At 46.5% G+C, this 20,807-nt stretch overlaps 1 protein-coding gene across 1 annotated transcript in view; it reads right to left on the bottom strand.

Annotated features, from left to right (window-relative positions):
- Positions 1-15,237, bottom strand: part of Esyt3 (extended synaptotagmin 3) — a 40,294-nt gene extending 25,057 nt beyond the window's left edge. Inside the window, exon 1 of the mRNA XM_026385026.2 lies at positions 14,881-15,237. Within this exon, the coding sequence (XP_026240811.1) occupies positions 14,881-15,237 (357 nt within the window). The remainder of the gene's footprint in view (positions 1-14,880) is intronic.
- Between the last annotated feature and the right edge of the window lie 5,570 nt (positions 15,238-20,807).

Raw genomic sequence — 20,807 nt, 5'->3', positions numbered from 1 at the left:
CACTTAGTACACCTTATTAGTGGCACTTGGTGTTACTGCCCTGTCCCTTCTAGATGGAAAGTGCTAGAAGGGCTGATGGGTCCCCCAGGTACAGCAGCACGTGAATGCACACTTGTGGGCTGATGGGATGTAGGAATGAATGAATGTCCCCCAAGAGCTCCCAGGCTGGTGCAGGGGGCAAGCAGTGAACAGCCCTCTGGGGCTTAGGATCAGACCACCAGGAGGGAGGGCCAGCCTGACCCTTGCTGGCATCTTCCATCTCAAGCCTCTGCCCTTCCCATCCTGGCCAGGGCACAGCTGAGCTTCCTACCCTTGCGCATCCCCAGCCCAGGCAGCTCTGCTCCCTTGGGGGCTGGTGATCCTGCCCGGCAGGTCCAACACTGGGCACTGGGAGCTGGTAGGGTGAAGATTCCTGAGCCGCCTCCTGAATCAGAGCATATTGGGGTGGGGCCCTCCAAATTATTTTAAACAAGCTCCTGGCATGGTTCTGGAACCCGGTCAGGGCTGCTTGGGAGGCATCCCTGACCAGCCCACCCCTTGCATTCAGGTGACCCACACCCACCCCAAAAAGTGTGGGCAGCAACAGGATGATCAGGCCTACGATGAAATTTTCATGATCCCTCTGCTCCCTGCGCCTGTATGTGAGGTTCCTCACTTAGAGGATCTCCATAGACAAATCTGAACCCCTTGAAAAAGGGCAGGCATTCAGTCCAAGAAAATAAGAGACCTTCAAGGCACCCCTTTCTGCCACATGCCCTTGGAGGCTCCCTTTGCCTGAATCTCAGTGTCTGTCTTCCCCCCTCAGTGAGTGACACCAAGGATCCAACAATGTTCTTGTGACTGTCTCCAGGTAAGTCTGGAGCAGAGACTGACACCTGGTTATACTCAATGTACTGCCACTTTGACACAGACAGATCTATCTCATTTTCCAGCACAACTTGTCTCTCTTGGACCTTGCTAAAGAAACCTTTTCTCCACCCCCAAATTCTCAGAGTTATCCTAAGTTTTTATCTATGAGCGTTCACGCTCAGATCTCCCTGGAATTTTTCGTAGGGGTGAGATAAGATGATTTTCTCTCCCTCAATACTTCCCCAAAGGCAATTTTCCACCAACATATAACAACAACAACAAAAATCCATCTTTCCCTGGCTGATGAAGCTACTTCACTCAAAAGCCAGCCTCTCCTATGTACTCTGGTGTGTTTCTGAACTTAGTGTTCAACTACACCAGTCTGTTTGCCTGTTCCTGTGCCAGTACCACAGTGTTTTTATCACTGTTTTTACAAAGTGACCCGAGGCAAGGTGATTCCCTTTTTTGTTTTTCTTTTTTAAACTCATTTGGATAATAATACATGTGTTATTGAGTTTTGCATTACTGTGACAAAATACCTGAGAAAATCGGCGTATAAGGAGGAAAGATTTGTTTTGGCTCATGGTTTTAGAGGTTTTAGTCTTTGCTTCTTGGCCCTGTAGTGAGGCAGAACATCATAGCAGGAGCACTTGGTAGAGTAAGATGCTCGGTCCATAACAAAGAGAAAAAGAGGAAGGAGCTGGGCCCCTAATATCACCTTCCCAGGTCATGACACCAATGACTTAACTGCCTTCTACTAAGCCTTACCTTCTACAGGTTTTACCACCTCTCAGGAGTGCCACAGGATGGGCATACTTCAATACATAGGCGTCTGGGGGACATTTAAGATTTAAACTCTAGCATTAGAGATACTTCTTCCATATGAACACTGACGCATTTATAACATGAGGTTTTATATCCATGAACAGAATATTCCTTTATTCAGATTTTATTGTATTCCTAAACTTTTTCTATTAAAGCCCTGCACATTTTTGTTAGATCACTTTGGGGTTTTTATAGTTATTAAAAATAGTTCTTGACTTTCTGAGCAACTTCGACAAAATGTGTTAATAGTTCTAATTGTTCCTTGATCCTCCTTGGTTATGTATGGACATCTGTCATCTGCAAATAATAATGGTCTCTTTTGCTCTCTGTCCTTTTCCTTATTTTTTCTTGCTGGACTTCATTAGCCGGGACTTCTGATGTTATGCTAATCAGCAGTGGTGACAGTAAGTGTGTCTTCTTGGCTCCTGACCCTCAAGGGACGCTCCTCAGGTTTCGCTGTGAAGCATTTTTCCTGTAGATTTTGGAGGACCGTGCCTGTCAGATTGAGGAAGTTCTTTTTAATTCCCGTTTGCTCAAGAGCTTTCCTCATAAATGGGCATTGAACTAGGTTCAGTGTGTTCTTGAGCCCACTGACATGGCCATGACCTGTCCCCCATAATCCATTAATGTGGTCAACTTCAGTGACGGCTCCTCCTAAGGCAGAACCAGCTCTAGTTCTTGGGATAATCCCTCTTACCCCAATATATTTATTTAGCTTGAAACTTAGGTTGTATACACCTGTGATTCAAAGTGGTCCCTAAAATTTTCATTCCTAAACAATTCATATCAGATTTGGGGTATAAAGATTTTATAATAACTTATAAATGTAGAAATTATATAAAGTTTACTACTTCTTACCTATAAAACCTTCTTGGCTGAGGATTTTGGGGGTAGTCAATTACCATATCATCACTAAATACCATTAGTACCTTATGGTGTTTTTGCGAGGTCTATTTATATTTTATTGTAGTAATTTGGGCAGTTGTATTTTTCTAGAAATGTATCCACATTTTCAAATTTTGTTGCTATATAGTTTATAATATTTTGTTATTTCTAATCTATCATATCTGTAGTTATTACTTTTTTTCATTCAATATTTTATTTTTAAAAATAAGTATTCTTAATTTTTAAAAATGAATTTTAAAAAATTCTTTTAAATTTTGCTGTTCTTGTTGCAAACTGTCTTGCCAATGGTTTTGCTTTCACAGAGGACTAGCTTTTGTTATTTTTTCCCTTTATTTAAAAAATATTATTCATTTTCATCTTCATATTTATTATTCCTTATTTCTTTAAATCTGTTGCTCTTTTATGGATTTTAGAGTTGAGCTTCATGAGTCAGAGTTGAATCATGTTTTTAATTTTTCTTTTTTTATGATAGATTCAAAAAAGTTACAAATTCCCCTACAGTTGTCGACATTATATTGTGTTATTCTGCTCTCGTTTTTTTTTCTTATTTTCCTTATGACTTCCTCTGCATGAGTTTGTTTTAACAGTAATATTTAAAATATCCAGACATGTGATCTCTGCAGCTATGTCTTTATTACTGTCTTGTAATTCCATTTCTTTGTGGTCTGAACAAGGGTGGAATATATTGATGGCTCCCTGTGGCCTGGTCCGTGATTAATTCCTGTGACTGTTCCATGTGTGATCAAGTTACTAATCCCGTCCTTCCAGCCGAGCTCAATCCTTGTCTGCTTATCATTTCCAGAAAGGGATATATTAAAATTTCCAAGCCTGACCCTTGGTTAATCTGCTTCCTCTTGTCAGTGGCTGACTTAAGATGTCAAGTTTATATTACCCAGTAGGTGTCCTTGGTTATATCTTAACGGTTACTCTTTGTGAACATTCAATATCCTTCTTGCCCTTGTATTTGAGTTATATTCTAAATCTTTTGTCTAATATGAAAATTACTATTTGAACATTTTGTATCAAAATTGCCCAGATCTATATTTCCCCATCCCATTTTCTCAACCTTTTGGAATTGACATCGTCTCATATCATTTAATACCTGCCTGATCTCCTTATTGGCCTCACTTTATACATAGGGAAGCTGAGGCTCAGAGAGCTTATGTGACATACACTCACCAGCCATGGAGTGCCAGGGCTGAGGTCAGGACTCAGGTCTGTCTGACCACGGAGTCGGCTTTTCTGTTCCGTCGCCCTCCCTCCTTACATGCCATGTGCTCCCTTCTTTTATAGAAGGTCTGGTTTAGCAAGGATCACTGTCCTCATAACAGGCCATGCCCTACAGGGCATTCACACACACTGGGGACAGTCCCTAGCACTTTCATTTGATATTCCTAATACTCCATAAGGTGAAGAGCAAAGATATAATTATCCTCATTTGACAGATGAGGAGAGATTCAGAGACTAGTTACTGCCTGCCAAGATTACCCAAGTGACCAGAACCCGGAGCTTCTCATAGGCACCGTGACTTGAGCCCAGCCCTCACATCTTTTTCTCACTCATTAGCCCCTTCCCCTGCTCCATCTGAAATAGCCTAGCTTTTAAAGTTCATTCCATACTGCTTTTCTAATCCATTCCTTGTGTGTTTAAAATTCTGCCTCAGCCTTTCCTTCTGCAAGATGGGTACAGTACTGCCAATACCGCCAGTTCCAGAGAAGAGGAAATGAGACTGTAGCAAGGTCCTCAGGGCCCTTCTTGGTTCAGAGGGAGTGTTCTGGAGGTGAGACCTTCTGTCGGAAGTTGTGAAGACACTCTGACCTCTATGACCTCAAGTACATAAAGAAAAAGGTCACCAGGGCTATGTGTCCCATTCTGCCTGACCCAAAGCCCAGCAAATTCTCCGCTGAGTCTCCTAGTGCCTCAGGCCCTAAACTTTGAGAACCACCACTGAAAAAGCATGAACAGGGCACAGGAGAACGTCAAAGCGGCTAAGGAGAAAGAATGGGCTGGCTCTTTTCCTGGCCTTCACTGACTGGCCGAGGGTCTGTGCCCCAGATACCGACAGCCACCGATAGGCAGGGCCCAAGGCTTTGCAAAGCTCCTGTGTGACACTCTGCCCAATGGGACTGCTCCTTAGGGAGGCCTGGCAAAGGCACCCAATCAGAGCCTCTGTCTCGTCTTTCCCCACTAGGGAGACAGAGAGAAGGCAGAAGATGAAGATGCATGATGCTCATTAGTCTGGGTCCTAAAGTCACCTGAGCTTGTGTTCCAGTTCCCCAGGAGGCTAGAGTCTCTGGGACTAGCTGGTGGGAAGAGGCCCCACACCACCTGGCATCGCAAAGTCAGGCCCAGCCGTGGTTCTCAGATCTTAAAGAGTGCAAAATGACTTCCTGAGCCCTCCTTAAAAGGCAGATTCTGGGTCAGAGAGTCTGATTCAGGAGGACAGGGCCAGGTCGGCAAGCTCCCCTGTGGTTCGGCTCTTGGCGGTGGACATGGAAGAATAAGGGGACAGTGCTGCCCAGCTTGGAGGGCCTGCTCAGGCCTCGACGAAGATATCTTCTCCCCACCCCTTCCCAACTGGAGCTCCAAAGTCACAATCTGGCTGACTGGCGGTCACTTCTGGGTGACACTGCTATGTCACCAGATTCTCACCAGCACCCTGTGGACCTCGGTCTTTTACAAAGGGACCTCTCCCCAGAAGAGTGAGGACGAGAAGGCAAAAATCACAGCTTGAGTGCGATTCTGCCTGGCTCTGAGGCTGCCCTTCCCCCTGAGAGGTGAGCCACCCTCACCCCCCGCCTCCTTTCTGTAGCCAGGTGGGGTGGGTAGGAAGTACGGCCACAGGGTGGCAGGATCAGGTCTGGTCTTCATTTCCTTTAGCCTCAGGTTTCTCACAGGGATGAGCTGTTACTTCTCTGCCCAGATCCGCAATCCAGAGAGAGAATAGAGGCAAATCCACTTGTACATGGTTTAGGGCTGGGGACACCTCCAGTTCTCTAGCAAGTTGCATTCCCAAAGAAACCTGTCCACTATCTTGACTGATGTATGCAGGTGAGAATGTTTCCCCAAAGAAGGTCCAGAAAATCCCAAAGATGCCCAAGCACAAAGTCCTGGCACCAAGATCTCCAACCTCTGACACACCACACAGAGAGGTTTAAATAGATCACAGCCTCCATCTGGTGCCTCCTTAAACTAACACACCTCTTGATGCTGTTCCCGTCCTTAGGCCAAAGCCTTCCAGAAAAAAAATGGGCTGATATTTTAATAATGGCATTTTGAGACATTGGCAAGGGATGGGCAGTAATGGGATCTTAAGGCGGAGGCACAGACTGGAAAGAAGGATCAAGTCTGTCAAGAATTCCCAGCAATTGGGGCTGGAGATGTGGCTCAGCGGTAGCGCGCTCGCCTGGCATGCGTGCGGCCCGGGTTCGATCCTCAGCACCACATACCAACAAAGATGTTGTGTCCGCCGAGAACTAAAAAATAAATATTAAAAAAAAAAAAAAATTCCCAGCAAGCAGAGGCCACCAAAGAAGGTACATCAACACTCCTTTTCTTGTGTGTGTGGTACTAGAGATTGAACCCAGGACTTCATGCATGCTAGCAGGCTGAGCAGTGCTGTACCACCGAGCTCATCCCCAGCCCAGTTCATTTTATTCTGAGACAGCATCTTGCTAAGTTGCTAAAGCTGACCTCCAATTTTTGATCCTCCTGCCTCAGCCTCCTGAGTTGCAGGGATTACAGGCATGGGCCACTGTACCCGGCCTCAACACTTCATCTTTAGGTGGTAATCCTGTGTTTTATTTCTTAAAAACGGATTCCAGAGCAATAAGATTCCAGAAAATAAGAGAGAATGAAAATGATTCCAGAGCAATAAAAGAATGGAAGCAGATGGACGACTGCCCCCCATGGGGCTGAAGCCTTGGGGGGCCTACACAGAACAGCCTGGAGTTGGGGTGGGAGATCTTAACAGGAGCTTTGGGCCACCAGACCCTCTCAGGAGGCAGAGGGCTAGGGGATTCACCTAAAGGCCCCCCCCCCTGCCATTTGGTGGATTCTGTCCCTTACCATGGGGATGTTAGTCCCTCCCAGACTACCATGTACAGAGACATGCACAGATCCTTAGGTACATGCCTGCACACATGCAGATGTACACACACCCAGAGGTACAGAAACTACATGGGCACAGACACAGAATCACACATGCAAAGATACACCTCAGATACACACAACTCAGCAGAGGAAGCTCCAAAGATGCCCCTCAGTGACAAGAACACCAATACCCAGGGACCCGTCAGCTTTTGCAAAGGAGTAAGGGCTCAGAGCACACAGGGACAGCTGAGCTAGAGCAGATTTTTAAAGAGTTAGGAAGACTTCAGTGAGCCAGTTAGGTTTGTTAAGGCCTAGAAATTCAAAAACTTATCTTCTTGCTCATCAAACTAATAAAAGTGTAAAAATAATAATACTCGGTACTGATAAGGCTTCAGTGGAGTGGACAGAAATGTTTGAAATGTTCATAACCTTTTTCTTCTTTTTTCTTTTTTTAGTGTAAGAGTAGAATGCATTCAAGGGTGACTAGAAACTGAACTCCCACAGAACTAGAGGGCACCAGAGAAGGGCTGCCTGAAATATTCATAAGCAGCTTCCTATGTTCAAATATTCACAGCATAACTTCTAGGAATCCATGCTAAAGAAAATGGGAAATGTGGATTAGGATTTATATAGCATTTACTGTAGCACTCATTGAACAGATTTTTCACTGAGGGCCTACTCTGTTCTGCACCTAGGGCTGGGAGCTGAGGGTACAGAAGAGGCAAGAGGCCTGCCTTGCCGTAAAGAGCATTCAGTCTGGAGGAAAAGTCAGGCACACCACTTGGTAGATTCCAATCAGCATGGGAAGCAGACAGATAAGAGACTCGGGATCCTGTGGGATCCTGAGCACAGGGCTCGGCCTGGAGGATGAGTCACAGGACCCAGGCTGGCAGAGCCCAGGGAGAAACTCCAGACAGAGGAGCCACCAACCCCCTCCGCTAGCCCCGAAGAGGGAAAACTTGGAATTGAAATAACTGACTCGGAGAAATAATTCGGTCACTGCGGTAGTCATATTGAGGCTACCACAGTGCTTAAAAGTGTTTATGGAGAATGGAAGATGTCTGTAATATAAAGAACATCAAAAATAAGGGGCAGGGGGTGGGTGTATGGAGATACGGGAGGTTTTAAAGCTGTTTTCACCAACCTTCTACATTCAGGAAGTGCGGCCCACTATAACCATGTAGCTCTGGGTGGAGGAATTATAAATGCTTATTCCAATTTTGTCTTTTAGGTCATTTCCAAATATTCTACAAGGGGGTGTATATTTTACTTTTCTAAGCAGAAAAATCAGGTTTTTAGCCAGTGATGTTAAAAAATAAAAAAAAAATCAATACGACATGGGCTCAGGAATGAGTAGGTGGTTCTGGGCTTTTGAAATGTCCTACCGTCCACAGAAAGTCCTTGGTTCTTTCTCTGTTTCAAGGGTTTATGAGTCATGCCTTCACCTGGGGCTTCTTGGGCAGAAGCATCCCTGCCCTCCTCCTCCCGTAGAGCCGACAACCTGGGTCCTGGATCCCCGTGTGACCCAAGGGGTCCAGTGTCGTCTCCTTGGTAGAAGTACAGGACATGTGAAAAGAAGGCTGCTTTGTCCTTGTCATTGGTCCTGAGAGGGCAGGAAAACATCTTAAGTTCTTTCCTCAGTATTTACTGAGGGGGAGGAGGAAAAAGGAAATCTCTGCCTCAAGCATATGTGAACTGACTGTTCTGTGCTGTCAACTCCAGTTTTTCAGAGATGAGCAATCCCTGGATCTGGCCTGGGAGGAGGGACTCAGCATGGAGTGGGGTGTAGCTGAGAAGTGACCCTCATAGGTCTTGGGGGACAGCTTGTACCTCCCAGAAACTCCTCTGAAGTCACTGGAGACATTTCCAAGGAAGCACCACCTCTGTCTGCTCTTGGGTCTTTGGGCCAGGAGCCAAATGAAGCCAGCGATCAGTTCTCTACACCTTTCTGCTCCCTGGAGAGGGGACTGCCACATAGGAAAAGGACAGAACTGTCCTCACCCTTGGCCCTGATACTCATCCACCAGTGACCTCCCAGTCACTCAGGTCCTTGGGCAATCTGGGCACTCCTGGCCTAGAAGGATGGAGTGGGCAGTCTCCTGTGAGTTCGAGTATGTAAGTCCCAGAGCCTGTGCACCCTGAGATGATATACCCAAGTGACCAAACCTGTGGAAAGCTCACATTATAGAGCAACTTCTTCAAGGAACGCCTCCAGGGCACGTCCAGGGTAGGTTCTCCCCAAGCCTGCTCACTCAGCACCCTGGACTGCGACCTCACCGGATGGCTCACACTGTCTCAGAAGGGCTGCCCTCATGAGTCTGAATCCCATCCCACACAACAGTTCCTCAAGGCCCAGGGCCATGTGTCATTCATGTTCGTGGCCCAGCCTGCAGCGCTGGGCCTCTCACGTCGCAAGCCGTGTGTTGACGGAGCACAGGAATGAATGCAGGGATGCCTGAGATCCCTGTGTGGGGCTTGGAGGGAAGCAAGCCCACACTCTGTCACTCCTGTTGCCCAATCCCGACCCAGGACATGATAAATCCATGAGGCATCACTAGTCCATGGGCAGAAACTCAAGGGCATGACTAAAACCTGCCTGCCTCTTCCTTCTCAGGGTAGATCTGACTCCAAGCCAACACGGATGGCTTCCCAGAGTTGCAGAGACCGCAAGGGTAAAAAAGTTCTGCCTGATTCTAAGCAGCCCCGATGTTTCCAGCCGGGTTCCATGGCACCGTGTATGGATAAAGCTTGTGATCTCATCTGAGAATACCCAGGCTAGCTCAGAGCTGGCACTGAGTTTACTTCCTCTAATTAACTGAAGTATCAATATGGAACAGACTTTGAGAGCCTGGGCCCTAGAATAATCTCTACTCCACCCACAGAAAGAATCCTCAACTCCCAGCACCAGCAAAATGAGGCCCTCAGTCCCTGGTTATCTAAGTGACCAGGAGGGAGGCTTCTGTGGGGACAGTCCCAGGGATGCTGCTGGAGCCTTGGAATACCCATTGTTCTGTGTGAACAGTGCAGCTTTTCCTGGTGCTCACCTTGGCCAGCAGGTGAGGGGTGGGCAGGAGAAGCTGGGGGATGGATGCTGGTGGGTGTGCAGCCCCAGGGAAAAGTCTTGGGACTAGTTGAGGATGGTAGGGCCCTACCGCTAAAACAACTCTAGAATAGCCCCCCAAACTTCACTATTGTCCAAGAGGAACAACCCCCCTCCCGCCCCCTGTGAGCACCCATCAGACTCCAGGCCTTCACCTCCCACTAGCAAATGTACAAAGGAGGGTTGATCATCCCAGCAAAGTTGCCAACTGACCGCTATCCACTAGCAGGACAGCAAATCGGCTAGACCCCAAACCACAGATGAATCACCAAGTTCTCTCAGAATTCCTCCCCTCTCTCCTCCACCTCGGGCTATTTTCCTACCAAATGGCCCTCATTTCCATGCATGCCACCTCACCTGGAGCAAGGTAAAGCTCCACCAGGCTTCCCTCCTCACACAAGCCCTGTCATGGCAGGGGCAAAATAAATACCTGGTAAGCAAACTAAATATGCGATTGGTGCTCTGATCAATGGCTCCATGGAAAACCTGGAAATGCAGAGATCAGTGAAGGGCCAGTCCTGTGCTGTGGAACAGTCAAGATTACCCAACGACAACGGTCCTTAGGGCCCCCAGTATGATGGCTGAGCTCTGAAGGTTGGTGGGTGAGCACTCACTGGGGTTCCACATAGCTGGAGTGCCACCAACCACAGAGCAGGCTGGAGTCCCACCAAGGGCCTTCACCTCTACAGTCAACCAGCTCTCGAGGGACACATTTATTGCTGGGACACTTGGTCATCAGTTTCACAGCTAAGATTTTCTATTAGTTAGGAGGTCTAGAAACTTGAGGAGCATACAGGGACAGCCCTTACTGAGCACCCACTTCTACCTGGTTCCAAACAAGTGGTTTTTCAAGCATTCAACTCAGCACGACCACACAAGAGGACTCTAGGACTGGGCTCTCTGAGGCCTATGGCTAACTATTATCAAGCCCCCAATTTGTCACTGTGCTGCACATGGTCCCCAATCCCTGACGAGGAGGACTGACTCAGGTGGCTCTTGATTCCTTCAAAAATATATCTAAAAATTGGACTGGGGTTGTGGCTCAGTGGTAGAGCGCTTGCCTAGCATGTGTGAGGCACAGGGTTCAATTCTCAGCACCACATGTAAATAAAATAAAGGTAAATTTTTTTAGTTAAAAAAACCTTAAATATATATATCCAAAAGCTGTGCCAGAGGAACACCCTTCCATGAACATGCAGACCCCACCCCCGCCTTCTCAGAGGGTGAGGAGCCAGGGCCACCTCTACCTCCTTCACGTGGCCAGGCCATGATCACAAGACAAAAGGATCCACAGGTCTTTCCTCATGGTCCCCTTTGAAGCAGAGGAGTCCTTCCTTCTAGTCCCATCTCCTGAGAAAGGGTGCCTAGAGGAGGGGCAGGACTGTATGAAGTGTGAACTGAAATCAGACATCAGGCTGGCATGGCTCTGAAAGACCATCCACGTCCATGTCCACGTCCACGTCCAGGTCCAGGTCCAGCAAGGGAGAGTGATCTCTGTGGTCGGTCACCTGCAGGCAGCAGCTTAGAGCAATGTGCTGAGAGGACTCCAAGACCGAGCAAGAGAGAGGAGGGCCTGACCGAGAGCTGACCAGCAGTGACAGCTGTAGTCTGAAAGCCATCAGTGGACAGGGAAGGATGTCCACTCCAGGTCAGCCTCGTCTTGGCCTTTACCCCATCGCAGGAACTGGGGAAAAGGTGTCCTTTCCAAGCAGCTCGAGAAGCGGCAGATGGGCTGGCTAAGCCACCTGCCCACTCACAGGGTACTATTATTGTACAACTTGTACAACTGGGCCAGGCGGTCCTGAGTGTGGCAGACACACAGAAGGCCCTTGAGACCCTCGACTTTTTTTTTTTTCTTTTATTCCAAGTCCCTCACTATGGATTTTCCATCTGGTAATTTATAAAAATGTTTCTTGGATGCCAAAGGAGGTAGGAAGCTATCATAAGCCATCGCTCCCTCTTCCTTGGAAGGAAATCAGTTCTCAAAAACAGAAAGGCACATGAGAAGGTCAGCTTGTAAATGATAAAGATCTGGGCAAGGGCCCCATTTCCCTTCGCCTCCATAAACAGTGTGTTCCCAGGGAGGCAGACCCACGTGTGCTGAGAAAGCCAACCTCCCTGGGTCTGCCTCTCATTCGAGAGTCCCAAACCCAGTAATGAATACCCAGAAAACACCCTGCAAGGCCCCCAGATCCCCATCTCACCCCACTCTAGAGGCCACAGAGCATCTACATTCATACACCTCTTATCTCCTCAGGGTCCCCACCACCAACATCTTGGTTCAAATAATTTTCCTGATTGGTCTCCATCCTCCTGCCAGGCCCCGCCAAACCTTCCAGTTTCCTTGTAGACTTGAGAATCAGGCCCAACCTCCATCACACCTACCTCCACGTGGCCCCTCCCACACAGGTTAGTCAGGCTGAGGGCAGGGTACTTGGTCACAGAGTGGCCAGCCACAGTGGCCTCCCTCAGCCTGGAACTCCTGTGCAGTACCACTGCCTCCACCCAAAATGTTACCCAGGCCCTGGCCCTTCAAGCTGGCCAGCCCAGAGAGTCTGCAAAACCCAGGTAGAGGCCAGGCTCTTCTTAAGGCACTGTCAATAGGCAGGAGGCTGAGGTCTGATGGCAACCTGATATGGAAACCAGGTAGGGCGTCCTTCACTCTAGGCCTTTGACCCAACTGGACCCTATCAGGCTTTTGTCTCCGATTACCCTGGGACCTCTTGGTAATTACTGGTTAAGCATCTGTTCCCCACCTGAGGCTGCCCTCTTAGTAGGAGACACATTATCACGGTCCTCCAAGCCCCATGCCCAGCTGGGTCAGACCTGGGGGATGGATGGTCTGTGTGGTGAAAACCCAGGGAGTATCTTCTTGGGTTGGGACTGAGTACCCTGTTAAGTTCTATGTTGTTCCTGGGGTCTCCTGCCACAACAGAGGCCAGAGCTATCTCTGTGGGGCTGTGGGGGAAGGTGTCAATGCCCCTGCAGGATCTGATTCTTGTCCTAGTTTCAGAAATGCTGCCTTTGCTTGCAGCAAAGCGTCTAGAGGCCTCCCTGTACAGGAAGGGGAGAAAGGTGAGGCTGTTACTGGACAAATTCTCATGGTCCACTCTCATCACTGAAGACACAACCGGTTCATAACACAGATCTGCCAGGTAGCCTGGGCTCCCTTAACCATAAGCAAGGGGGTGTGGACAGGTCAGGTCTGCTCTCTGGGTCCACACCTTTCAGAATCACAAACTCCATAGAACTACCAGGATGAACAAGATCCCTTCCAAAGAAATTCATTTTCTGCTTAAGTTAAAATGTCTCTATGATGAGATGCCCCAAACACTCCCCCCCATGGGTTGCTACTCTAGGAAAGTGGTTAATATGATTTTTTTCAATATGCATCCTTATTAGTAAGTCTTTGCTTTCACATTATAGATATTATGTGAAGTGTTACGAGTTGAATCGTGCCCCACCTCTTAAGCTCTAATCCCAGGTACCCAAGAATGTGACTGTATTTGGAGATCTTTTTTTTTTTTTCCTCCTTCTTTGGTAATGGGAATTGAACCCATGGGCGCTTAATCACTGAGCAACATCCCCAGCCCTTTTTAATATATTATTTAAAGACAGGGTCTTACTACTTGCTGAGGCTGGCTTTGAACTCGTGATCCTCCTGCCTCAGCCTCCTGAGCCACTAGGAGATAGTCTGTTTTTAAATATATTTATTTTTTAGGTGTAGATGGACACAACACAATGCCTTTATTTTTATGTGGTGCTGAGGATCAAACCGGGGTCCTGCTAGGGGAGTGCTCTACCGCTGAGCCACAATCCCAGCCCAGGAGATAGTCTTTTAAAGATGTAATTGAGTTTTAAATTGAGGCCACCGGAATGGACTTTAATCCGTTATGACCGGTGTCTGGAGGAAATCTGGACGCAGAAAAAGACCATGGGAAGACATGGAGAGAAGTGGTTATCCATAAACAAAAGAGAGAGGTCTCAGAAGAAATCAACCTTGCAGATAACCTGATCTTGGGTTTATCTGTCCCCAGAACTGTGGAATACTAAATTTTTGTTTAAGCTACCCAGTCTACCATACTTTGTTATAGCAGCCCTAGCAAACTAAATCCAACAAATTTTAAGCTCTGGTTTGTCTCAGTTAAGTAGATGTTAATTTTTCTAGTATTTCATCTGAACCCCAATTATGAAGGCTATTATTGGCAGGTGTGAGGAATCTACTACCATCGAGAAGGATGCTAGAGTCCAAACCTGAGGAAATGTGGAGTTTGAGGGCCTCTGGGCATTTCCCAGTGTGGGCTTGGGTGTATCCAGAGGGAATCTGAGAAGCCGGAGTCCCCCGTACCAGAGGGGCTCATCTGTCACAGGCCAACCTTTGGAAATGGACCGAACTCTCCTATTGCCAATGTTTGCCAAACTCTCATGATCCTAAGAATAACCCAGGGCGCCTGGGTGCCACCCTGGAAGTTCAGAACTCGTTTTAAGTGAGACAGGCGATTCTCAAGACCAGTCAAGTTTGAGAAACTCTAGGTCAGGCAGTTCCACACCAGGAGGCGGGAATGTCCTTGAACAAGAGTGTGCCCGCGCATCTCTATCAGGCGGAGGGAGCCAGAGCGCCGGTGGCCCGGCCCCACGCTCTGCGCATCAACGGGCTGTCACACCCTCCAGCCCCGCAGGGTTCTGACTCCGCCCCCGCGTCGGTCGGAGCCTCAGCTGAAGGCAACTAAAACCGGCTGCCACTGACATCGCAGCAATTATCCATCTACGATTGCTCCCTGCGTTCACTCTTTGAAATCAACAAGCAGGTGGAAGAAGTGCCTTCTGTTTTCCCCAACTTTGCCTAGTCTCAGACGCCCTTATTTTTTTTTCCCGGGTGTGGCCCGCCCAAGACTTTCTCTACCCCTTAACTAACACCCAGGTTCCGCCATCCCACCGCCGTGGCTTGCAGGGTCTGAGCGCTGGGCTCGGTGGGCAACCGAGTGTGCGGTGGCCGGGCCCCCGCCCTCCCTCGGGTTTGCACGCCCCAACTTCTGGGCTCACTGCAGGTTCTTTCCCAACCGCAAAACGCATCCGCCCACCTCCAACCCCAGCGCCGCGCGGCTCACCCATGCCGGCAGATGCTGGCCCAGGAGCTCGCGGCTGATGAAGTGGCGTTCGTTGTTTAGGAATTCGAAGGCGGCCTCCAGGCGCCCTAGCTTCCCGCGGCGGTTCCGGCGCCACAACATCCAAAGCAGGGCCCCAAGCAGCAGCCAGGTTACGCTGAGCCCCAGGTAGCCGGCTAGGTAGACAGGCGCCAGGTAGAACAGCACGCGCACCACGAAGGTGTAGAGCTCCGGCAGCAGCTGGGTGGACAGGCGCAGCTCGGGGCCCGGCGCGCGCTGGCTTCCTCCCTGGCCGCCGGGGCCGCCAGGACCGCCAGGGGCTCCAGGAGCACCAGGGGCGCAGGGCTCCTCCGCTGGCATCTCGTCGCCGCCGTCTTGCCCTCTTCAAGAGCTTCGCCCAAGCTCAGACCTGTGCGCCCCGACGCCTGGGCACATCTGTGCTCCTGGCGCGACGACCAGACGGCCGCGCTCTCCTGCCCTTTTGGAGCTCTAGGCGCTGGGCCCGATATTGGGGGGCCGGGCCTGGCAACACCCCGAGCAGGGCGGGGCCAGCGCGCGCCGCGGGGAAGTCGGAAGTCTCTCCACCCCCAGGGGCGTGCCCAGGTGAAAGGGGCGGGGTCAGGCCTCCCGGGACTGGGTAGCACGGGCATCCTCGGACAGCAGCCTTTGTCAGCAGAAGGGGCGCGGTTGCCACAGGGGGTGGACTAAGTACTGCCCCAGGAAGTTTAATGATTCATCAAGGTTATGTGTATAACTGACTTATCATGGACAAACATCACCTAAAGCCTGCTTCCTACCACCAGTGTAGTCTAGACCCTCAGCTGAGCATTCGAGGCCTTCCAGTGATTGGACGCCCACCCTGGCCTCAGCAAACCCCAGGATCAGCCTAACTCTGCATCTGGACCCTGCAACTGGCCCTGAAAGTCCCAACTCTGTCCCTTCCTCTGCCATCTGTGAAGCGTGCATCTGCCCCCCAGCACAGCCAAGCAGAGCTCAGGGTCTCTTCTGTACCCGTCAAACCTCTCTGCCCCACTGCAACCACTCCTGCGCCCGCGCCCGCTTCCGCACCTCGGTGTGGATCTTCATTCCCTGAATCTTCCAACCAGGAATTTTCAGGGACTGGGCGGTACTTTCATCTGTGGGGCACCCAGAAAGGGCGAGTGACCTGTGAATTGAAAAGAGAAATGAAGAACAAGTCCCCGAGGTGCTTGGGAGTCAGTGGTGAAGCACTTGGTTTTAATCTAACCCCCTCTGAACCTCCAAGTTCAGGGCGGACATTGTAGGCAGCTCATATGAGAGGTCACATCAATTACCAGAATGTGATTTTGAAGTCAACAGGTGTATTGTCATGATTTGGAATGATCCTTTATACTCTTTCAACTGTTTTATTAAAAGGCTGAGCCCCATGGACAAAAAGCAAAAGATCATTGTATTCTCTTTTCTCTCTATCCCTTGTATATCTCTCTGGCTTTATTAATCTCTCCTCAATAAAAGTACTTGCTTCGATGAGTTTTTTCAACAACAGGTGTGTCCCCCGTTGGTCAGAACACCTGAATCCTCCTCTACTGTTCTTGGCCTATTTGGATTCAGCCAAAACCGAGGTGGGAAGCTCCTCATATTAACATCCTGTTACACACTTTCATTTCCCAGTGTCGCTTGGTAATGTGGCTGGCTGCCAGGAAGAATGGACAAGGAAGTTGACTGTGGGGACTCTGCTCCTCATCCCTACCTGCCTCACTCCTTAAGAGCTCGGCACCTTCCCTTAGCCTCTAGGGCTGTGGGGCATGGGTGTCTCCAATCCAGAAAGATGGACTTGATGCTGTTTCAGTTTTAATTCTTTGTTGAAGATTCAACTGCTTCTATCTTTCCCTTCCCTCTTCCCACTCACTGGGCCCCACCCAAGCCCACCAAGCTGGGTAGAGGGAATGCCAAAGGTAGTGCATTTGAGAGAAACTTGCCAGAAAAAGGGAGGATTGGAATGGACAGTGGGCACATCCAGCCATCCTGCAGGACTCTGCTGTCTGGGCTGCATTGCTTTTTCTGTTCCTGGAGACACAGAGCTCATTCAGGCCTGGAGGCTTTCATGCTTACTGTTCCCTCCACCTCAGTAAGTCCGGGTATAGGATCATGATTTGATTTCCCCCCCTTCAAAAACTTATAATATCACTAAATTACTTTTATAAATGAAACTGGAGAATCTTGACATCTAAAATTTGACCCACCTGAGATTGGATTCACACCTAGAACATTCAAACTCTTATTTCCCTTCACCTGGACATTCATTCTAGTTACTACAGCCGACAACAACAACAACAACAAAAAAACCAAAAAACACTTAATGGACTCTTTGATCACAGCAAAACCTGGGGAGAAGGCTGCTTTCCAGAGCTACTTTCCTGCACTCACTTGAGCATTCCTTACACTATATACGGGCTTTTCACTGAATGGTAGCTCAGATACTTACAGACCTCTGTTGTGGATTGAACTGTGTTTCCCTAAAAGCTTTGCTGAAATCCCAACCCCTGGCATCTGTGAATGTGATCTTATTTGCAAATAGTCTTTGCAGTTGTAATCAAGTTAAGATGACATCATACTGGATTAGGGTGAACGCTGAATCCAATGGCTAGCACCTTTTTAGAAAGAGGGAAATTTGTACATAGAGATACAGAGGAGATATGGAAAGGGAAGAAGTTCAAATGAAGTCAGAAGTTGAAACAACTACTTGTAGCAACACAGCTCCAAGCCAAGGACTGCCATGGCTGGCTACCGCCAGGAGACAGGGAAACCAAGGAAGGACTCTTCCCTATAGCCTTTGGAGAGAGTTTAGCTCTGCCTACACCTTGATTTCAGGTTACCAGCCTCCAGGACTGTGAGAGAATACGTTCTTGTTTTAAGCCATATAGTTTGTGGTATTTTGTGCAGCAGTCCTTGGAAAGGGCTTAATGTCAGGCACTCTTCTGGGCACAGGAGGTCCTGGGACCAGAAATGAGAGTCTTGAAGTGGCACCAGGCACTGTTCTAGTCCCAGGCTGCCCACTGTGGGACACAAGTGGAACAAGAGGGGATAAATGCAGCATACGAGGAAGTCTGAGCTCTAAAATGCACTGGCATCAAGGTGTTTATAATATTACTATTTCCTTTTTTAAATATTTGTTTTAGTTATAGGTGGACACAATAACCTTTATTTTATTTTATGTCGTGCTGAGGATCATACCCAGTGCCTCACATGTGCTAGGCAAGTGCTCTACCGCTGAGCCACAACCCCAGCCCCACTATTTCCATTTAATATTGGTAGGATCTGTAGTGATGTTCCTTTTACATTCTTGTTCTAGATTCATTATGTTTTCTTCTTTTGTGTATCTGCTAATTATTTCACTGATCCTGCTCCTATCTTTAGTTCCTTTACTTTTTTTGGCTCTAACTTTTCTATTGTTTCTTTTAGTTAGCTTCTTGAGATAGAGATTAAGGTAATTAATTTTTAACTCTCTTATGATAGCTACATTTAGAGCTCTAGACCTTTCCCTCTAAGCACAGCTATAAGTATATCTAACCAGATCTTTTAAATAATAAATTGCTAACATTTATTATGTCATACTGTATGAAAGGCCTGTATTATAAGCTTTATAAACATCCTATTTCTATGTTTATTTTATTATATTTTTATTAAATTTACATGTAGTAAAATACACAAATCTTAATGGTGCATCTCACTCAACTTTTACCAAATATACATTTACATAACCATCACATCCAGATACAGAACAACTTTATCACCTTGGAAAATTTTCTCCTGCTTCCTCCCAGTTAAAATCCTTGTTCTGGGGCTGGGGTTGTGGCTCAGCGGTAGAGCACTTGCCTAGCATGAGTGAGGCACTAGGTTCAGTTCTCAGCACCATATATAAATAAAAATAAAGGTACATTGATAACTAAAAAATATTTTTAAAGCTTTTTTTTTTTTAAAGAGAGAGTGAGAGAGGAGAGAGAGAGAGAGAGAGAGAGAGAGAGAGAGAGAGAGAGAGAGAGAGAGAATTCTTAATATTTATTTTTTTTTAGTTCTCGGCGGACACAACATCCTCGTTGGTATGTGGTGCTGAGGATCGAACCTGGGCCGCACGCATGCCAGGCCAGCTCGCTACCGCCTGAGCCACACCCCCAGCCCTAAAAAATATTTTTAAAAGATTTTTTTATTTAAAAAAACCCATGTTCAGGGATAACTACTCTCCTGACTTTCACAATCAGTGATTATATGTACTTCCTGTTAAACTTCACATAGATCAAATCCAGTAGTAATCCAGCAGAATGTACACTTCTTTCTCTGCCTTTTGTGCTCAATTTAATGTTTTCTAGATTCATCTGTACTGTTGTGTATGGGAATTAGATTTCAAAAATTGTTATGTAATATTCCATTCTATGGATATACTCCAATTTCCTGATTCATTCACCTGAAGATGAAAATATAAATTTTTTTCCTAGTTTTTTTGTTAGTATGTTTTGCTATTTTACTGTGAATAAAACTTCTATGAAAATTCTAGTACATATTATTAGATGGTATATGCTGTCTGTCATGTGGAATTAATTACTTGGTCATAAAATATATGAATTTTTTTGTTTTAGTAGATATTTCAATATTTCTAATATTTTAAATTACAGAGGACTAAATAATTATTTCACTGTTTTTCTTGTTTCCCTGTGTATTCATAATTAATAATAACACAGTTTTCAATGTTTTGTTAAACATTTTTAAAGGTCAGAGAGCAATCATAATTTTCCCTGTTGGTTATTTTATTCTCCCCCAAATCATGTTATCTGATAATAAGCACATTTTTTACTTCTTAATTTTTTCATTCTATTTTTGGAATGGCTGGGGCCTCCAGTATAATGTTGAAAATGTTGAATAGGTGTGAGAGCTAAGTCCTGTCTCATTCATGATCTTAGAGTGAAACTATTCACTATCTTATCATGATGTCATTATAATTTAGCTGTTTTAAAAAGATGTCCTTTATCAGATTAAGGAATTTCTCCTCTTATATTAGTTTACAATGTTTGAATTGATCGATTGCTTTTTCTAAATCTGTAAAGATGATTGTATGATTTCCCTTTTTTTATTCTGTTAATGCAGAATTATGGTAAGATATATACATATATCACTATGTCACCATACTCACCATATATAATATATATTATATATTAATATATAAATCCTGCATGCTCAGGACAAAACTCAGTTGGTCATTAGGTATTATCCTTTTGTTAGTGGATTTGATTTTCTAATATTTTATTTAGAATTTTTTCATCGATGTTCATGAGGTACAGTGGTCTGATATTTTTGGCTCCTGCGATACTCGTTCCTTGTCAGTTTGGGGTATGTGTGTGCTGGGGATTGAACCAAACTAAGCATGTGCTCCACCATTGAATGACATCCACATCCCTTGCCAATTTTGGATATCAGGACTATGCTTGCTTCCCTCTTTAAATGAATTTAGAATTTTTCTTTTTCTTTTCCTCTATGCTTTGAAAGCATTTATGTATGCTTGGTACCATTTCATCCATTGATATTTTGTAGAATTGGCCAGTGGATCCATTTAAGTCTAGAGTTTTATTTGTGGGAAGGTTCTTAATTATTGATTTAATTTTGTTAACACATAGGATTGTTCAAACATTTTGTTTCTTCTTATGTCAGATTTTGGTTCAATATGTTATAACTTCCTTATTCATTCAGTTATCAATATTCTATTTTCCATTCATTGATTCTTGAAATGAACAATCATTGATTATTTAGCAGTCTCTTTTAAATCGTTGGGGACTTTCTAGTCTATTTGTTAGTGACTTCTTATTTAATTCCATTGTAGTTCCATTGTGGTTGGAGAACATACCTTCTATGATCTGAGTCTTCATACATGTGTTCAGTCTTGTTTAATGGCCCACGTGTGC

The sequence above is a fragment of the Urocitellus parryii genome, chromosome 2, assembly GCF_045843805.1.
Source record: "Urocitellus parryii isolate mUroPar1 chromosome 2, mUroPar1.hap1, whole genome shotgun sequence".
NCBI classification, from domain to species: Eukaryota; Metazoa; Chordata; class Mammalia; order Rodentia; family Sciuridae; genus Urocitellus; species Urocitellus parryii.
The sequence above is the reverse complement of the archived record's forward strand: the minus strand, read 5'-3'. Positions and strand labels throughout refer to the sequence as shown.